This window comes from Puntigrus tetrazona, chromosome 7 (genome assembly GCF_018831695.1).
Source record: "Puntigrus tetrazona isolate hp1 chromosome 7, ASM1883169v1, whole genome shotgun sequence".
NCBI classification, from domain to species: Eukaryota; Metazoa; Chordata; class Actinopteri; order Cypriniformes; family Cyprinidae; genus Puntigrus; species Puntigrus tetrazona.
Genome location: NC_056705.1, coordinates 12085468 through 12101427, shown reverse-complemented (window position 1 = coordinate 12101427; position 15960 = coordinate 12085468). Strand labels below are relative to the sequence as shown.

The window sequence follows — 15960 nt, the reverse complement described above, 5'->3', positions numbered from 1 at the left end:
TGAATTTTTCATTTCGTTTAAAGAAACGTATATAAAAGGCGTATATAAAAGGATGTGTTAAAAAGATTTTTTCCCCCCCCTAACCAGTCAGGGATTCGCTCGACAACCACTGTTCGGTCCTATTCGTTAATGAAACGTGCGAACCGATTCATCGAAAAGATCCGACTCCAAATGATTCGTTTACGAATTGACGTTGCTGCTGCGAGTCTACGGGCGCGCTAGTGTGAGAAGGACAGGCAAAGAGATTATAAAACGAAGCCCGTGATTTCCCCGTTAAATTGGATGTGGAGATTTTTTTTATTCGTATTTTTGCTTTGCGTTATAGATAAATCCATACATTTCAATCATTTATTCTCTTTCCGCCACTTTTGATGACGGCGCAACGGGATGAAATGAGTTTACTGCACATCAAACGGTGTGACAGCTGTCACGAATAAGTGAAACGTACAAAGAGCTGCAGGCATGAATACTATAGGAGTTTCATTTTTAGATCCCTTGGATGATTATGAGATTATTCAAAGGATCGGGAGCGGCACTTACGGAGATGTCTTTAAGGTCAGAAAGAACTTCTGTTTTTATTACTCAATGGTAAACGTTTAAGCAATGACTATGGTTTGATGCATATCACGCTGTCAGTATTTTGTGGGAAAAAAACACTTTTCCTTCTGGAAGACTATCAGAAATCTGCCAAAAGGAATTGTGTGACTTGTTTGTATTGTGTTATTGTACACGGATTGCATTACTCTGTATATGATACCATAAGTATTCATACATCGTTGCAATTAGGCAATGCCTATGCTTTGAGTGCCATGGTATGATTAGCATTCAACACCATGTTAAATGTCAAAGTACCATCTGATACCTTGTAAGGGGAGCCTTGCTAAAGTTGACGTGATTTTTTTTTTTTTTTGCTCGGTTGTTGTCGTAAATTTCCTTGTTTAGGCTGAATATTTCAAGAAACCAGATCCGTGATGCTAGCTGACAGACTGGATTGTTTAGTTTTCTAGAATTCACAGCGTGTGTGCATCAACACATTCCATCTGACACGGGGATCCCAAAATGATGCACACAGGCATCCACGTTATTCATTTTTATTGTCTCTAAATGTCTTTGTCAGGCCATCTAGCCATTTCCTCCGCAAAACATCTAACTTCAGCCAGCCTGTCTTCAAAGTCTGCTTGCGAAACAGTCCTGCAGAACAGAAAAGCGTAGTTTAAAGCTGTATCAGATGTGATTCTAAAGTGAAATTTGACTTGATTGAAGAGCGATCTGCTGGCGCAACCGCAGCAGGAATGTTACAGATCTGGACTTTAAAATGTAGGCCTCCCTCAGGTGTGGTGGTGTTGATCTTTGTTTGTTAGGTGCAAATATCTTGTTGCTTTTCACATGTTGTTATATATGTTTAATGTGGAGATTGTGCCACCCTTATGTAGCAATCCCCAACACAGTGCACTTTATGATAATTCAGTGGGTGAGCCAACAACCCTTACAATGCTCATCTTACAATGCACAAAGAATCCTTTCTAGTGTCCTCTTGCTCTCTCAACTTGGACACAGAAAGTTCTCGAGATCTAAAAATATTCCATGGCGAGGATTCCCAGCTGCATTCGAACAAAACAGTCTGTTTCGCATTTGATGGACTTGTCAGGTCTGACCATGCCAGCATAAAGAATAACAAGCTTTGGAGATTTCTGGTCAAAGTGTGGACAGATATTCAACCCAAGCCATTGTTTTTTGGGTCGTGGCTACGTTATTTCAGGTTGCGCAGTTAAAGCATTAAGAGAACGTTACACTGTCGCTTTAGTCATGGCAGGAAGCTCTTTGGCATGCCAGGAAAAACAACAGGAAGGCAGCTCAGTGAAGTTCCAGGTTTTGTCCAGAAATGCTCAATTTGTTATGTTTATGACTAGCTGAAAGCTGAAAGCAAAAATGGAGGTCCACTTTCCTGACAAACGTGCCTGCTGGTTTCCAGTCATAACTGACCTGATCCTTATAAGTATTTAATAAACCAGTCTGTATGTACAGAATTATATTCAATCACCCTTATGCTTGTTTATTTCTTCAATGAAAGAGATTTATAGAAATGCATGATTGTGAATAGGAAATGGCTAATGAAAACATCACAGTAATCCATGAGTAACCCATTAATGTCTTATGAAGCGAAAGACTGTAAGAAACAAACCCATCATTAAAGCATTTTAACTTTCAATTACTGTTTCTGTTAAAAATACTAGTCCTTAATAATAATGCTTGTTAAAAGTGGGAAAGGTCCATCTCCTGTTGTCATCAAAATATTGCTGTCCCCAATGAGAAATGACTCCTTTTTAGCCACAAATGTATGCATTTGTTCATTGTAAACCTGCAACTTTTAGCTTACAAAGATGATAATTGTTGGCCTGGAGTCATATGGATTACTTGTGGATTACTGTTATGTTTTTATCAGCTGCTTGGACTCTCACAGCAGACGGTACCCATTCACTGCAGGATCCATTGGTGATGTAATGAATTTCTCAAAAAATGTCCCCAATATGAAAGAGACTCGTCCATAAATTAGATTGCCTGAGAGTATGTCCATTCATAAACTACCTTGATACACTGAACCTTGATACACTTGATCTTGATACACTGAACACTGGCTGAACATTCAGCTCTGCCATTACATGAATAAATTACATTTAAAAATATTATAGTACTAATTTAGTTGTCACAATAGTACAGCCTTATTGAGCATAAGAGACTTCCTTCAAAAACATTTAACATTTGAAGGGTATAGATTTATTAATTTAACATTTGTGCACAGCCAGATTGGCAAGATGTATTAATGGTTTTATAGTAAACCGATAGAGTCCTTCCTAAACAGAACGAGTGAATAACTAATAGTGCAACATCGTACGGTCTAGAAAGATGAAGTAAGAACATCAGCTCCTGGCAGCAGCTACAGGACAAGGTTACAGTGAAGGACACAGCAGGCTGCTGACACTAGGTTATTTGTCATTAAGATGCCTACCAGGGGAGCTGGACCCGTTCCTGGTTTGTCTACAGCATCCCTTGCATTTCACCAACGTAAACATGGCCGTAAAGTCACATTTATCCGCCCCTTTGTTACATCTGCTTATTTACATAAGCCGTAAAATGAACATTTGAAAACCAAAACAAATATTTACAAAAATAAACACAGTGATTTTAATGAGGCTGAAATGTGTTTTTAAAACCATTTAAACGTGACAACGTTCTATTAATTCTATTAGGAAATATACTTGGTGAACATTTTGCTTTGCCATTGTACAAATGAATTTTAATTTATAATTTTGAAATATATTACAGTACTAACATATTCGTAATGCTAATTCACATTTTCTTTTACATTTTTGATCAAATGAGTGCAGCTTTAGTGAACGTAAGAGACTTCTTTTAAAAATGTTACTAAACATTTGACTGGTATAGAATTAATAATAACGTTTTTTGAACAGACACAGACGTATATCATCTGCTTAACAACCCTTCAAATGTAGCTAAACCTAATTATCCATTTTATAATTAATATTGTTGTAAAGAACAAAGTGCAATCTCATTTTCCAGTTCATCATGTATATCATCTACTTTCTTTCAGGCTAGAAACATTAGGAGCTCAGAAATGGCTGCTATCAAAATTGTTAAACTGGATCCAGGTGTGTGAGTAGTTTAAATTTCATACGTTTTTTGACCACAACACATTTGAATACTGGGGGATATTCATGCTTCAGTGCTGTAGAGAACCTCCAGCAAGCACTCAAAGGCAAATTCTGTTTCTAACTAATCTCTCAAAATTACAGACGCTTTACTGAATCGATTCCTCGTATGAAGGATTTACATTGTAATGAGCTCTATATTTACACATAATTATAGTTCTCAGAAACCTCACTGCGCTATTACTTTAAAAAAATGATCGGACTGCATTGTGTCACATGATTTGAAGTTATTTTTACTATTCTCTGGAATGGTTGTTTCGGTTTTTGTCAATCACTTTCCAAAGTAAAATATTTTAAATATTTTGTTATTATAGTCCATTTTGTCTTCGGTATATACAGTTTTTGTTGTTCTTTTCCTCTTTGTTCAGGTGATGACATCACCTCCATCCAGCAGGAGATAACAATGATGAAGGAGTGTAAGCATAAGAACATTGTGGCCTATTATGGCACTTACCACAGGTACAGTAATGTTTGTGCCTCGCTTGGTATTTCCCCAGTAGTTGTCAGGGCATAGAAAAGTGCATTCCACAAAATGTTTTATACCCCTACAGGCAGAGTTACACAATAGTCGCACGAAACACCTAGACATGTTTAATAGGTTTTGTAAATAGCTGCCGACATGTGTCCGCACATGCTCTAGATGACTTGTGCATTCCCGAATATTATTTCAAAGGCATGCATTCCCACTCGCAGGCTTTCAAAATGTTTATGAGATTCTTGTCGTGTTTATTAGGGGCGCGTGTGTATCTTTTGGTTTGTGTGTGCGTTGACTCAAAAAGTCCCGCCACTGAACTGTTGAACTTTTTAGGAATACTAAATTGTGGATCTGCATGGAATACTGCGGCGGAGGATCGCTGCAGGATATCTACCAAGGTATAGAGTAAATAACAGTCATATTCCGTGCAGGCATTTGAGAGTATCGCGCATCACGGGGAAGGGTTGTTACGTATCTTAAAGGAATTTGTTGAAAATGTAGTTGCCCTCGGGCCATCGAAGATGTAAAGGAGTTTATTTCTTCATCAGAAACCATTAGGAGAAGTGTATCATTGCATCACTTGCTTATAGATTGGTCCGCTGCAGTGAATGGGTGCCATCAGAAAGAGTCCAAAACAGCTTATAAAAACATCACAGTAATCCATAAGTAATCCAATTAATGTCTTACAAAGAAAAAGTTGCATGTTTGTGAGAAATAAATTAGTCATTAAGCTGTTTTATATTGAAACTATCACTTCTGCAAAAAACATAGTCGATAGTTTATGATGTTTTTATCAGCTGTTTAGGCACTCATTATGATGGCACCCATTCACTACAGAGGATAAATTTCTCTAAATCTGTTTTCGTATATACATCTACATCTTAGATGGCCTGAGGGTGAATACATTTTCAACAAATTTTCATTTTTGGTGAACCATTCCTTTAAGCATCTTTAAGCAATAGATACATTTCTTTATCGCCCTCACATTGTTCCAAACGCATTTGACTTTATTGCTTTTTTTAATCTGGGATGGGAAACCTGCATAAAAGGAGAGGAATGTGTTCCACAAACCACTATAAATTTCAGTCTGTTCCTAACAACAATTCCATCTCACATTTTTGAGGTGAATCATTCCTTTGGGATTAATGTCTGCATTTAACCACTGGCCCAGTTAAGTGAGAGTTAACATAATATGTCCTTCACAGTAACTGGACCTTTAAAGGAAAAACAGATTGCTTACATCTGCAGGGAAACACTCCAGGTGAGGCTGATTAATTATTTAAAAAGATCTTTGGAGGCGTAAATCTTTCTCAATGACGCATCCCTGCATTTTGAGAAGACTTCTGTTCTTGTCTCATCCAGGGTTTGAATCATCTCCACGAGACAGGCAAAATACACAGAGACATTAAGGTGAATGAAGCCAATACTGTTTAAACCTCCTGCTCTTTAGCATTTTTAAAATGTATTTGAAGAAGCATATTTATTGATTAGAAAATCCAGTATAAGCGGCAATAGTTTGAAAGACAATTTAAGATAACTGTTCGATTTAATTTAAGTTAATTTTAATTTTTTTAATTAATTTTAATTTAATTTAAATTAATTTAATTTGTGATGATAAATGACAAAGCTGAATTTTCTCTTCTAATGTAGGGGGCCAATATTCTTCTTACTGATCGAGGAGATGTCAAGCTGGGTAAGTTATTTTAGTTCAGGCAGACATCTAGAGCTGCACATTTTGAGTTATTGTATCTCTCTCTCTCTCGTTCTCTCTTTGTAGCTGATTTTGGGGTTGCGGCTGAGATCAGTGCTTCTGTTGCCAAGAGGAAGTCCTTCATAGGAACTCCTTACTGGTGAGCCGTCTGCACGGAGATGTGCCCTTGAGTCCCGCAGAATCACACTGTCTGGATTGTTTTGCAAAGCAATTATCATTCTGTCTCTTAAGATTAGCACAAAGCAACAGCTGACCCATAAGTGAACGCATTCAGCCTCATATCATTCCAAACCCTTTCTTACTTTCATGAAACACAAAAGGAGAAATGGCCGGGGTTGCGTTTCCCAAGTGTTTTGGGAAAACAAATGATGTGTAAACTATTAATTTTTATGTTTTTAGTTCATCTGTTTACTCCAAAAAATCTGCTTAATAAATTGTAGCTACAGAATATCGTTTCCATTGTTCATTGTTTAATGATATTTTTGTTTGTTTTGGAAGGACATTAGATACGTTAATGGATCCAAAGTGACCGTAAAGTCGTATACTGAGAGATTTCTCATTTGTCTGTGATATTATTATGTTTACAGTTTTTATAACAATACATACAAAAGAATGCATGATCCAGACTGTTCCATATTCCCCTTCTCCATTCATTCCTTTACTTCTTGCATTACTCTGAAAGACAATCAGACTGACAGCAGGCTGTGGTTTGTCTAAAGGAAATGTCTTTGTGTCTTTGTTTTGTTAGGATGGCCCCTGAGGTGGCTGCGGTGGAAAAGAAGGGTGGATATAACCATCTGTGTGATATCTGGGCAGTGGGCATCACTTCCATTGAGCTGGCAGAGCTACAGCCACCTATGTTTGACCTTCATCCCATGCGGTCAGAATGACTCATTTAATTCATTTACAAGAACAGAACGTACTCTGCAATAAAGCATTTTTAAACTGAGTTTTTATTTTCCGTTGTAGAGCTCTGATGTTGATGTCTAAGAGCAGCTTTCAGCCTCCCAAACTAAAAGACAAGAGCAAATGGTAAGATTCAAAACCCCCCCCCAAAAAAGAAAGGAGGATTTTTCTTAGACATGGAAAATTGGTGAGAATTGGTCTTGTCCTTGTGTTTGCAGGTCTGCAGGGTTTCATAGCTTTGTGAAGATGTGTTTGATCAAAAGTCCTCGCAAGAGGCCAACAGCAGAAACTGTTCTCCAGGTGACGAATTAAACCTAATATTAGTATTGCTACTGAATATCACTTAACTTTCCTTGTTTGGTCTTATATATATATATATATATATATATATATATATATATATATATATCTAAGTCAAAGATCTAAGTCAAAGCTTTCATAAGATCAAGAAAAATCAATGAAGAAGTGTAGCAGCCGTACAAGACAACATTAATTGTACAATACTGTATTTAAAAACATTTTATATTTATTTTGTCCTTGGCTTCCTAGCACCCTTTCGTAACACAGTTACTCACCAGAAAATTGATGATTGAGCTACTGGACATGGCAAGTAACCCAGACCTCCATCATCCACCCAGTTTTGAGGAGAATGAAGAGGTGAGAATAAGTCATGCTCACATTATGTTGCAATTACTGTAATTATGAGATAGTAGCTCTGAGCTATTCATGTCCTTTGGCTCAGAATTTACTTGTTTTTATGCAAAACTATGCAGCTATTATGGTAATTCTGACATGACAGGAATTCAGGGTTGCACCATTTTAAATTTCTGAAATATGGTATTATAAATGTATTTTGAATGGCTGTTTAACAACATGCCAATTGTTTAGCTGACAAAACATCTTTCTGGCGGAAACATTTCGTAGATGAAAACTGTTTTAAAAAGTTGTGACATGCTCTAGGACCTTTATACAATGTGTGCCTTTGAAAAGACTGTAAGTCTATTCCTCACAGCCTTATATTCATCTGTGTTAAATTCAGTATGCCGTCTATTAAATTCCGAGCTCATCTTGCTATCATAAATCATTTCCTTAAAAGCATGCTTAATCTTTCAAATAACTTATTTAAAATGACTTAAAAATTGTATAATTTACTTTCACATCTGCATGTCTTAAAAAAATATGTCCAAACAAGGAGAAATAAAAAATAATGTAAGGAACTCTCCTTATGCGTGCTCAGGATTCTTGAGAAACCTTTCCCTAATTTATAAAGTCATTTAATGTTTTTTCCAAATATTCATGTCAGAGTTCAGTTTGTCAAAGGGTACAGTTTTTTTAGTGCCGATATTTGTGTGTGTGTTAAAGGCGAACGATACAGCCCCAGATACAATCCAGTCTAAAGGGAAACATATGCCAGTGGAGAGAAGTTTATCTGAAGAACAATGTAAGTTCTGGATAACATTGTCCTTATTTCCAAGAGAAATTGTACGTATCCATTCATATTGAGCATACTGTTAACATATATAATACACTATTCAGTCCTAATTCTTTATATATTTTTTGTATATTATAAGTGTGCCCAAATTCTATTTTTATGTCCTATATTCTACTTTTCTTTCTTAAGACTATAAAGAAAAAAAAATAGAATATAGTCTTTGCACTGAGAAATATGCATCCTATTTGCTATCATTTATATTATATACTACATGTATTATATATTAACTTCTGATATGCAATCATGTGTGATCTGTAAAAATAAGCAGGGAATACATCTTTGGCCGTATCTTTTAAAATGTTTCTTGATTATATTATGTTTGATGTTCGCCCGTCACTCCAGTGTCTACTTTCACTGCAGCGTGTGCATGATTAGAAAGTTGAATGTATGGAAGTGTAGCAGAGGAGGTGCTGCTTTAACAAGGCTGCTATTGAGCATAGCTTCAGTGATGTCAAGGAGCACACAACTCATAGAGCTGGTACTGTTTAGCACACGTCTATGGCATGTGCTTATCCATCCCCCTCACACACTCACTCGCGTGAACTGGATCCAGTGCTCACATTCGAGGCCGAGCGGAGAGTGCGATGCGCGCGCGTGTGTGTTATCGTGGCAAGCCCATGTCCATATCACTGAGAATCCATTGTCACCGCTCTTGACTGTAAGATTACAGCATTCACAGGCGGACAAATCAGGCAGACAGACAATGAAGCTTCTTTAGGTGTTTAAGTGGTGTTTAAACCAACGTTTGATATGAATATGAAGTTATTGGAGCTCTCTCATAAATGCAGCCGACAAGAACACCATAGAAATCACGTTCTAACATGATAAACATCTGAACAACATGATTACCTATATGTTGGATTAATTTTTGTGGATATTTACACTACTATTCAAAAGGAGTCAGTAAGATGTCTATATTTAATAAATTATATCTGCAAGATAATGTATCACAGTTTTCACAAAATATTAAGCAGCAGAACAACACAGATAATAAGAAAAGCACTACAGTATTAGAATGATTTCTGAAAGATCATGTGACACTAAGTAATGATGCTAAAAATTCAGCACAGATTAAATCACATTATGAAATATACTTAAATGGGAAAAAGTATGGAATTTTACTTTATTTTGATCAAATAAATGCAGTCTTGGTGAAAATAAGTGACTTATTTCAAAGGCATTACTGAAACTCAAATTTTTGAATGGTAAAAACTAATAAATGAAGACTTAATTTGTAGTAATGTGTAGTAATATGTGTTTGTTGTTTATTTTAGTTGACCAGGTCAAGTTTACCCCTCCCAGGAGAAAAGAGACTGAACCCTATCCTGATCTGGTCAGTTTTACTGCCCTCTCTTATTGATGCTCTTGTGAAGCCATTGAGACAAATAAAACACATTCCACATTCTTTTACGTGTTATAATACATGGTTATCACTTCAAAAAAATCAAGTTTGTTTATGTTCTCAGGGATCGTGTGATGATTGGAGCATATCTGGAGACGAACCAGAGTCACCGTGAGTGCCGATTGGTTTAGGTGGACTTATAATTTCATTATGGACTAAATAATTATTATAACCCCTCATCTCAAATGTATTAATTACTGCAGGGGTCTTTTGGAAAGCGTGGAGGAAGAGTTACAGCAGAGGTGGGAAAAAAACTATATTTTGGCGCCATCTCGTGGTTACAAAAAAAAGACAATAGCTAAAAAGTGAAACTAGATTTTGATTAGGGTTAGGATATCAGTTTGTGTGTGTGTGTGTGTGTGTGTGTACTGTCAAATGATTAATCACATTCAAGAATACTGAAAGATTTTGTTTGCATAAAATGTGTAATTTTTACACATTTTATGTAAACAAATTATATATATATATATATATATATATATATATATATATATATATATATATATATATATATAATATATTTTATATTTTTACCTTTTTATATCATTTATATAAATAATTATATAAATTATTTATAGAATTTCAATTACAATTCCTTAGTACCTGTTTTTATGCACAGTTTTAAACTCAGAAAAAAAAAATATCACCTGCGGAAATATGATTTGCACATGATTGTGACAAATATTTTGTCATTGAACTTTCTTTCCATTTCAGGAGTTTGACAGTAGAAAGACTCTCATATTTTGAGGTATTTGTGAACGTGTCCTAATGATCAATTTATCATGATTAAAAAAATACATAAGTCTGTAAACGGTTTCCGATGTGTCATAGTGGAGTAAAAGGAAAAGTGGACTGTTCAGCCCACCACCCATCTCTGCTACGACATCACTTCCTCCCATGAGCTCCTTAGACTCTGATCTGGAGGACAAGAACCTCACTCTTCGGCCCAGTGCTACTCTTTGCCCTGAAGCTGTATTAAATCCTAAATCAGGTATTACTATCTGAACGTAAAATACATGGGAAATTCACCGTACAGAATTTTAAAACGTTTCTCTTTTGTCAGTGTTGTCGAGGTGCTCAGGCAGTCAGGATGTGCGGCACTGGTGCAGTAATGACACACAGGACAAACAGAGGACTCTTACAAGGACTCTCAGCAGAGACACGGCTCTCTCTCCGGAGTGGAGCACCATGAGAAAGAAAACAGAGGACTCTGTGAGTTACACAGTAATGTTATATGTAACATATAACAGACTTACACTTGTGTGCTTATATTCCACACTTTAATGGATCTCAGCTACTTTAACGTCCTTTTGTCAAACACAGTGTCAGATATAAAGAACCGATTCACATGCATTCGGTAGATATCTAAATGTATCAACATTGAATTGGTAATTGAAAAACCTACATTTGTCATAATTTAATTGGCTGAAACATTATTATATCAAACATTTTGGTTTTATTTAATCACATATATCGCATTATTTTGTTTGGCTCAAAGCTAAATGTTTCAGCACCATGGACAGATCTCAAAAACCTATTATATATGTTAATACACACTTTGTACATTTTTTAAGTTACTAAGTGTATTAATGACGGACTAAAAAGAGACTAAAGAGAATATAAAATGGTTCCTCGTATCTCTAACCTTTAATTCATAGAGAGCCGATTCTCACGGACTTCCTCCCACTCCCCAAGTCTATGTAAGTTTAACCACTAATAGCACTTTTAAATGTATTAAATCTGGCTATTACTAAATTTGAGTGTGAATATGCATAATAATATATAATTAAGGATTAGTTTATCACTAGTTTACCAGTATTAACCTTAGAGTTTATCTTAATATTTGCATCTGGTGTACTATATTTATAAAACATTATATGTAATTCATGTTGCCTAGATGGGGGCCTGTTTTAGTAAAGTATTTAATGGATGCCCACTGACCATTCACTGTGCAGAAACGTGGGTTTTGCCTAAAACAAGAGGTACAGATTTCCATTCATCTTATTGATCCGGAATTGCGATGAAAATCAAATGTTATTTAAATATAGAATGAAGAGTATTACCGAATTCTGTTTGATTTCTCAATCATTTCCTCACAGATCAGTATTTAATTCTGGGTGCGGAGGAGGGTGTTTATATTCTTAACTTAAATGAACTGCATGAAGACACCTTAGAAAAGGTATTTGCCGTTTTTACTGTTTCTGTCATAAAAAACAACATGAGAGAGAGAAACGTCTTATTTTTAATGGCTAATACGTTTTTCGCTCCTGCTCTTGCTTTGCAGTTGCTTCCACAGAGATGCACTTGGCTTTACGTCATGAACAATGTCTTAATGTCCATCTCTGGTACGTAACATTTGTATAGTTACTTGGTTGAAGTATTAGATGTTGTGATACCAGTAACAGCCAAACATCATATAAATCATGAATAAATAAATACATCTCAGTGGTCTGTGAACTGCTGTTCTATTTTGTTCAATTCAATTCAATTCAATTCAATTCAATTCTATTCTATTCTGTTCTGTTCTGTTCTGTTCTGTTCTGTTCTTAGGTAAGTCGTCTCATCTCTGCTCTCATAGACTGACAGCTCTGTTTGAGCAGCGAGGGCACTTGCAGAGGAAACAGGGTCACTTGTCTCTCGGCACCAACCGCTTCACAGAACGGATCATACACAGGTCACATTAACACATACAAGTTTAATAATTCTGCTTATAAAATATTCATCTTGGAACTCAAAAGAATGTATTCACAGGAAGTTTGCCGTGTCAGTGAAAATCGCAGACACCAAGGGATGTCGGAAGTGCAGCGTGGGTGAGGTTCAGTTCTTGTAATAGATCGGTGTTTATTGATTTTATCCTGATGGATGTCTTTGCTGACCTTCTGTTGTTGGTTAAGATGGAAAAATACTGAAAGCCGTGTTTTCTGGATTTTTCTTCATCAGCTCGTAACCCATACACAGACAGCACGTTTTTATGTGCTGCGGTTCCCTCTGGTCTTGTGCTACTATTGTGGTATGAACCACTCCAGAAGTTCATGCACCTCAAGGTAATCTCTATAAAGCTAAGACCTCTTAAATTATCTCTAAATGCATGTCTTCTGTTCATTTTCAGATTGAAAGTTTATATTATAAAAAGTAAAAGTCATTTTCCACCAGGTTGTAGTTCACAATTCTTTTTGCTAAAACTTTAATAATTTTTATAAAACAGAAGTATCCATTTGATATTGTTAGTAGTATTTGGAGATGAAAACTTTATATTAAAGAATATATGAAGAGGCTCTTTGCAAAAACTGATAACTCTACTTTTAAGGGGTCATATAAAAAGGACAATATTTTGTGTATTTGGTGTAAAGCAATGTGTTTATGTTGTTTAAAGTTCCAAAGCACATACTGTACGTTTTAGTTGTTCCTCTAAGCCCCGCCTTCCTGAATTGTGTGGATTCTTACAAAGCTCATCTTTCTGAGGTCTTGATTTGACCAGCTATCCAGTGCATTGTGATTGGCTGAATACCTATAGTGTGTGACCTTACTGTGATGGCGTGTCCCGACGTGATGACACACAAACAATAAATCCCATTGCAATCAAGGCACTTGTTGCATTTAATGGAGACATTAATTACTCATTATACTGCCTTATTACGGGCTGCATCCCAAAGTGCTGCGTAAACAAAACACAATGTGTTTATTCTAAGCAGATGATTTTTTACATAAGCAAGTGTACTTACAGACTGTGAGTCAGAAGTGCCAGACTGTCCTTGCAAAGTTGGAATCGCCCCACTTTATAGCCTTTGTGCCCAGCCGGCATAGGCTGCTCTGTCAGGTTCAGGAATCAGTTCTCTGTATGCTTTGAACACATCTGAATATTTGGGTTGAACTGTTCTGTTAACCACTAGTTGTGTCCAGATTTTCATCTTACTTTCTGGCCATGAAAATAGCAGCTGCACTTATCTGCATATTTTTTGCTGTTTTTTTTTCTCCTCCTTTATTATGAGCACCATATTCTCCTATGAAACACTATATGAGCCAAATATAATACTCAACAGGAGCGAGAACAACACCATAAATGCATTTTTTTAGATTTTTTATGAAAGTTCTACAAACTGTGCCATCTTGTAGTGATTTTCTCATTACATTTCTCCTTACTTGTCATCTTCTCATTGAAGCACATTGCAGTGCCCCTACCGGACCCGTTGCCCATCTTTGAGCTGCTGGTGTTAATGACAGATGAGCTTCCTCAGCTCTGTGTGGGCGTCCAGGAAAGCCTCCAACAGCAAAACGAACAACAGCTAAAGTTTGACATCATCCATCTGAACGGCACGCCAAACCCTCAGCCAGGTAAGTGACTGACTGACTGCTGGTCTTGCATGAACTCAGGGTTGAAGAATTTCACAACAAACATCACATTTCAATGAATTCAACAGATAGCATGAAAAACATACAACTTTGACACGTGAGTGAATGATCTTTGTGTTTTTTCTTTAGACAGTGAGACAGTAAGAGCTGTACAAGTGACACAGCTGGACAGAGACACGGTTTTAATTGCACTGGAAAGTATGTATGATTCATATGCGTGATTAAAACTTCTAAAGCATGCACTAATACTTATAATGTAAATGAATCCTCGCTGTCATCTAGAAACGGTGAAGATTGTCAATATGCAGGGTGTCCCGAGCAAGGAGTTAGCATCCAAACTGGAGTTTGACTTCGCTATCGAGACTTTAGGTACAAACCTGACATATTATGCAAACGTAGTATCGGTTCACAATTAAATGATACAAGTTTCATGAGTTGTCATAACTGTTTTTCAACAGTTTGTTTAGAAGAAAGTGTTTTAGCTTTCTGGAAACATGGGCTTAAAGGACTGAGTCTGCACAACTGTGAGGTAAAGAGTTATGATTTTTAATTTTGACCGGGTTGAAAAGGATAGAAGTACAGATTAATTGAAAAAAAATTAAAAGACATATATTTCATAAAACGCTGTGAGTGGTGAAAATTGCATAATTTAGAAGCTCTATTCAGTGCATGCACTTTCCTTCACAGCCTCATTTTCTTTCATGTCAAAAATTAAACTTAACCTAACCTGATATACTTGTCTAAATCTGTATCTAATAAATTTGTTATTTTTTTTAATAGTGGATATAAAAAGTCATTCTCACGTGTCCCTGTAGGTAACACAGGAAATCACAGACGAAAGCCGAGTGTTCAAGGTTTTAGGCACGCACAGGTATTGACTCTCTTCCAACAAAAAACTGTACTTGAATAAAAATCGCATTTCTCCATTCTCAATGTTTTTTTTTTCTCCAATCTTGGTTTTACAGAGACATTGTTTTGCAGAGCACCCCAACTGAAAACCCTTCAGCCACTAGCAATTTATACATTTTAACGGGTCACGAGAGCAGCTACTGAGGAAAGCCAGCGGATGTAACCTGTAAATAACATGCATGACGACAAGATTGGCGTTTAAGAGACAGAATGCATGAAAACAGATAATACAGATAGCTTCAGAGCTGCACGTCTAGTGAACGCAGTCCTTCAGTCGACATCACTGGTACACGATTGTGAGGGTACAAAAAAGAAAGCCCAAACCCTTGCTTCTTTTTGTTTGTCCCTCTAAAGATGTTTTTTTTGTCATTGTTGTCAATAAACTCTCATATGAAATAATATGGTTTAAACAAACGTATTTAAAAAAAAAAATCATGTGATATTTTGTGATGGAAGGATTGTGATAACTACTAATAAACTGATGCAGTGAAAGCAAACCGTCCCAGAAGTCTTGATAATCGCGTTCTGATTTGATCTGTACTAAAAAGAAGAAGAAAATAACAGATGAGTTGGTACAGGTTAACAATAATCGTTCTCATTTATGTTATCTGTATCACTGGGTAATTTTAAGGTCACTAACTGTATCCATCCTCAAGAGGGAGCTAAAGCTTAAACAATTACAGTGCCCATATTATGATTTTTTTCATTTTTCATGCAATGTGTAATGCTGAATGAAAACATTCTGCAAAGTTTTACATCTGAAAGTGCACCGTGCATAAAGTTATTGTCTCTTAAAAGAAAGAGTCGACTCTGAATCATTGAAACCGTCACGTTCGTGGTTTCTCGGGGGAGAAAAGGAGCACTCGAGAAGTAACATGAACTCAAAACGGATTTAATTCTCTTATGGGCAAAATAATAATGAATACAAAGGCAGAACAAAAACCACGTATGGACATCGAGTAAAGACATTGACGATCGGACAACCGG

General features: G+C 36.3%; 1 protein-coding gene across 2 annotated transcripts; it reads left to right on the top strand.

The window, feature by feature from the left end:
- The first annotated feature begins 197 nt into the window (after window positions 1–197).
- Window positions 198–15470, top strand: map4k2 (mitogen-activated protein kinase kinase kinase kinase 2). 2 transcript variants are annotated; one of them, XM_043245433.1, is made up of 32 exons: window positions 198–555; window positions 3611–3668; window positions 4097–4187; window positions 4537–4601; window positions 5409–5464; window positions 5566–5613; window positions 5854–5896; window positions 5981–6053; window positions 6663–6794; window positions 6884–6946; window positions 7039–7120; window positions 7370–7477; window positions 8183–8261; window positions 9587–9645; window positions 9779–9825; window positions 9918–9956; window positions 10429–10462; window positions 10546–10705; window positions 10778–10926; window positions 11373–11414; window positions 11612–11696; window positions 11814–11893; window positions 11999–12059; window positions 12265–12388; window positions 12466–12524; window positions 12655–12758; window positions 13875–14046; window positions 14194–14262; window positions 14347–14433; window positions 14523–14593; window positions 14880–14935; window positions 15030–15470. In XM_043245433.1, the coding sequence occupies exons 1-32, from the start codon at window positions 463–465 to the stop codon at window positions 15115–15117; spliced, it is 2577 nt and encodes an 858-aa protein (XP_043101368.1). In that variant the 5' UTR covers window positions 198–462; the 3' UTR covers window positions 15118–15470. The 2 variants fall into 2 exon arrangements, with proteins under 2 accessions (XP_043101368.1, XP_043101369.1); XM_043245434.1 differs by lacking the exons at window positions 198–555; window positions 4537–4601 and having other exon boundaries at window positions 3605–3668.
- Window positions 15471–15960: the final 490 nt, after the last annotated feature.

What these genes read in the sequence shown, in the direction of transcription:
- map4k2 (XM_043245433.1), top strand. Translation starts at nt 463, where the DNA reads ATGAATACTATAGGAGTTTCATTTTTAGATCCCTTGGATGATTATGAG. An exon ending in ACAGAACGGATCATACACAG is followed by an intron (nt 12,389 to 12,465) that starts GTCACATTAACA and finishes ATGTATTCACAG; the next exon opens with GAAGTTTGCCGTGTCAGTGA. An exon ending in AAGGTTTTAGGCACGCACAG is followed by an intron (nt 14,936 to 15,029) that starts GTATTGACTCTC and finishes TTGGTTTTACAG; the next exon opens with AGACATTGTTTTGCAGAGCA.